The sequence below is a fragment of the Aphanomyces astaci genome, assembly GCF_000520075.1.
Source record: "Aphanomyces astaci strain APO3 unplaced genomic scaffold supercont1.171, whole genome shotgun sequence".
Classification (NCBI taxonomy): Eukaryota; Oomycota; class Saprolegniomycetes; order Saprolegniales; family Verrucalvaceae; genus Aphanomyces; species Aphanomyces astaci.
In genome coordinates this window covers 9,224-12,095 of record NW_009798434.1, presented here as the reverse complement: position 1 = coordinate 12,095, position 2,872 = coordinate 9,224, and the positions used below count along the sequence as shown (strand labels likewise).

At 46.9% G+C, this 2,872-nt stretch overlaps 2 protein-coding genes across 2 annotated transcripts; one reads left to right on the top strand and one right to left on the bottom strand.

Moving 5' to 3' along the window:
• Window positions 1-476: 476 nt before the first annotated feature.
• Window positions 477-776, bottom strand: H257_18508 (hypothetical protein; the record flags this gene model as incomplete). The annotated part of the gene is made up of 1 exon (XM_009847583.1): window positions 477-776. One exon carries the CDS (start codon window positions 774-776, stop codon window positions 477-479), a length of 300 nt encoding a protein of 99 aa, XP_009845885.1.
• Window positions 777-1,809: 1,033 nt separating this feature from the next.
• Window positions 1,810-2,374, top strand: H257_18507 (hypothetical protein). The gene has a single exon (XM_009847582.1). The coding sequence runs from the start codon at window positions 1,925-1,927 to the stop codon at window positions 2,222-2,224; it is 300 nt and encodes a 99-aa protein (XP_009845884.1). The 5' UTR covers window positions 1,810-1,924; the 3' UTR covers window positions 2,225-2,374.
• Window positions 2,375-2,872: the final 498 nt, after the last annotated feature.

Here is a 2,872-nt window from a genome sequence, read left to right as displayed (position 1 = left end):
CAACCAGCCTTTTTGTATGGAAATATATCGAGCCAGGCACATATTGGCCGAAAAGGTGCATCAAGTATATCTTGGTCTTTGTATACAGCACTTATCCGTATGAACGTTTCCATTGTATCCGGATTATTCAGGATGTTTAACCTATTTAACAGATAAAAACGTAAGTAATAATAATTTAACGTCAACATTAGGTGGGTTTAACTGAAAGAACCGAGGCGTTAAAACTAAAACGCCTGGGGATGGCCGATCTGTAGTCTTTAGATGAAATGCACCATATTACGATCGTCATCAAACTCACCGACAATAGTTTGACATTTAACATCCTCCACTATTATTAATAATAGTAGTTCCCACGACATGACTGAAATTGGGATTCAGTACTCAGTACCTGTACTCCTTGACGACACACCAAGGACTAGTGTACAAACTGTATAAATTCTTTGCGATAGTAGTTACTAAACTATATATCGCATCATTTACTGGACGGCAGCCCACGCAGCGACGATCGCGACGCTGGCCACCACAGACGCAGCCGACGCGGACGAAGGCTTAGCGGTCGTGGGGGCCGCCGTGGTGGCCGCCTTGGTCGTGGCACCGGCGACAGTCGTGGCCGGCTTGACGGTAGCCGAAATGACGGCGGAAGGGTTGGTGCTGTTGCCGGTCGCGTTGGCAGGGCGGACGGTGGTGGCAGCCACGGTGGTCACCGCGGGCTTGGTGGTGGTGGTTTGGGCAACGGCCACGGCGGCGATGGTAGCGACAGCGAACAAGACTTGCATGGTTACGAGGATGTGTGGGGTTGAGATGTGAATCGGAAATGCTATGACGAGATATGTTGAAGAAGCCGAGTAGTATTACAGTAGTACTACTAGTAGTACTCATAGTACGGGACGACGTGAGTGCCTTGTGCGGCCAATGGGCTGTTTCTGAGATCCTGATAGGGACAGAGGAGACGTGGCATACTCCGGCGTGTCAAGTGGTCGGCTGTTTTTATTTCTCATGGATTATTATTGTTCATGTACATTTTGGTCAATAAAATTGAACAGCTCGACAATTCCATGGTGCACTGTCGACTTCGTTTACAACGTTACTACTAGTAGTACTGAGGTTAAGGAAGTGAAGCATGTATACTATTAATAGTATGTACGTAGTAGTAGCATGAAGCTGTACTATTAATATGGTAGTACAGAACACGTTCAAGGTGTAAGCTTACCATTGATATTGTTGACGTTATTGACGTGACGGCGTTGTGATACCCAGTGTTAACGTATTACTTTTAGTCGTACTACTTCGACGTTAATGCAAACTTGTTCGGCATGTGGCCCGCTGAACATAGCAAACAGCAACCACGCCTCGTATGTAGTGCAATCTCGCCAATAATGAACACAATAATATTAACAGTACTAATGAATTCGATCGTTACAAGGACCTATGCCATTAAATAATGCTATTATAGTATTGTGCTTTTCACTGAAATTTGGACTTCGGGATTGCCTAAATGGCGTAGAAATGTCCTACCGAAGATTCATATATGAATGTCAGTATGGTATAATGAATTCCAGTCATTTACAGGAAAATTGCGCGAGAACTTACAAACCAATCTGCCATGATCTTGCAAAGCGTCGGCACACAACACGCATCGAAGAATACAATCATGCATGCTCTGTATGCATTCTACTTCCTGGGAATGAATCGAGCGGCCATTGCGCGAATATTAATACTCCAGGAGTAGTAAGCATATAAAAATAAATGAACACGCTGTAAGTAATGCCATGTGTCGCTGATTTCGACTTGCCGATGAAGGTGACACCACCGACCACGACCAGCTGGGCCCAGGCCACGGGCCGCACACACACACATTTGCAGCAACGGCCTTCCGATTCCTTCATTTCCGATTCACGTCTCAACCCCACACATCCTCGTAACCATGCAAGTCTTGTTCGCTGTCGCTACCATCGCCGCCGTGGCCGTTGCCCAAACCACCACCACCAAGCCCGCGGTGACCACCGTGGCTGCCACCACCGTCCGCCCTGCCAACGCGACCGGCAACAGCACCAACCCTTCCGCCGTCATTTCGGCTACCGTCAAGCCGGCCACGACTGTCGCCGGTGCCACGACCAAGGCGGCCACCACGGCGGCCCCCACGACCGCTAAGCCTTCGTCCGCGTCGGCTGCGTCCGTGGTGGCCAGCGTCGCGATCGTCGCTGCGTGGGCTGCTGTCCAATAAACGATACCGTAGAACAAGCTGCCGTCATGAATATATATGTAGAATTCCACGAAAATGCAATGCTGAGACTTGTACAGATCTTGAACGAACCAACAGTTGCAAAATGGTCGACAGTCTCAAGTTGGTATTGTCAAGTCGATTATTCGAAATTGGAGAGGGTTGCTCAATCGAATGAGCACCAAAGAGGCAGAAAATCGATCGACCAATCAAAACCCAAAACCCGAATAAACTAGCCAATCAAATCCACTCTTAGAGCAATACAGCATCGAATTATCGTAAAAATTCAATTTACATGCGTCCGAAACTTGGGAGACTATTGTAAAAGAAAAAAACACATATTAAGAGCATCCCCACCGGCTGATGTAGAAATGTAAAAATCTTCAAAGTACATCACTACATCAGCAAAATTTACATTTTTCAGCCCCACACCGGTTGCCAATAAATTTTACATCATGATGTAAACGCTCCATAAACACAGATTTCTCAACAGATCTGTTGGGTCATTTACAGTTCTATGCGATTGAGGTCCCAATGGACTTCTTCAACGAAGCATGCCATCCCGATGTCCTGAAGCACGCCGGCAGCATGAATATGAATCTTACAGACAATAGAATGTACGCCAACCTGCTGCACTAGATTCTCCACTGG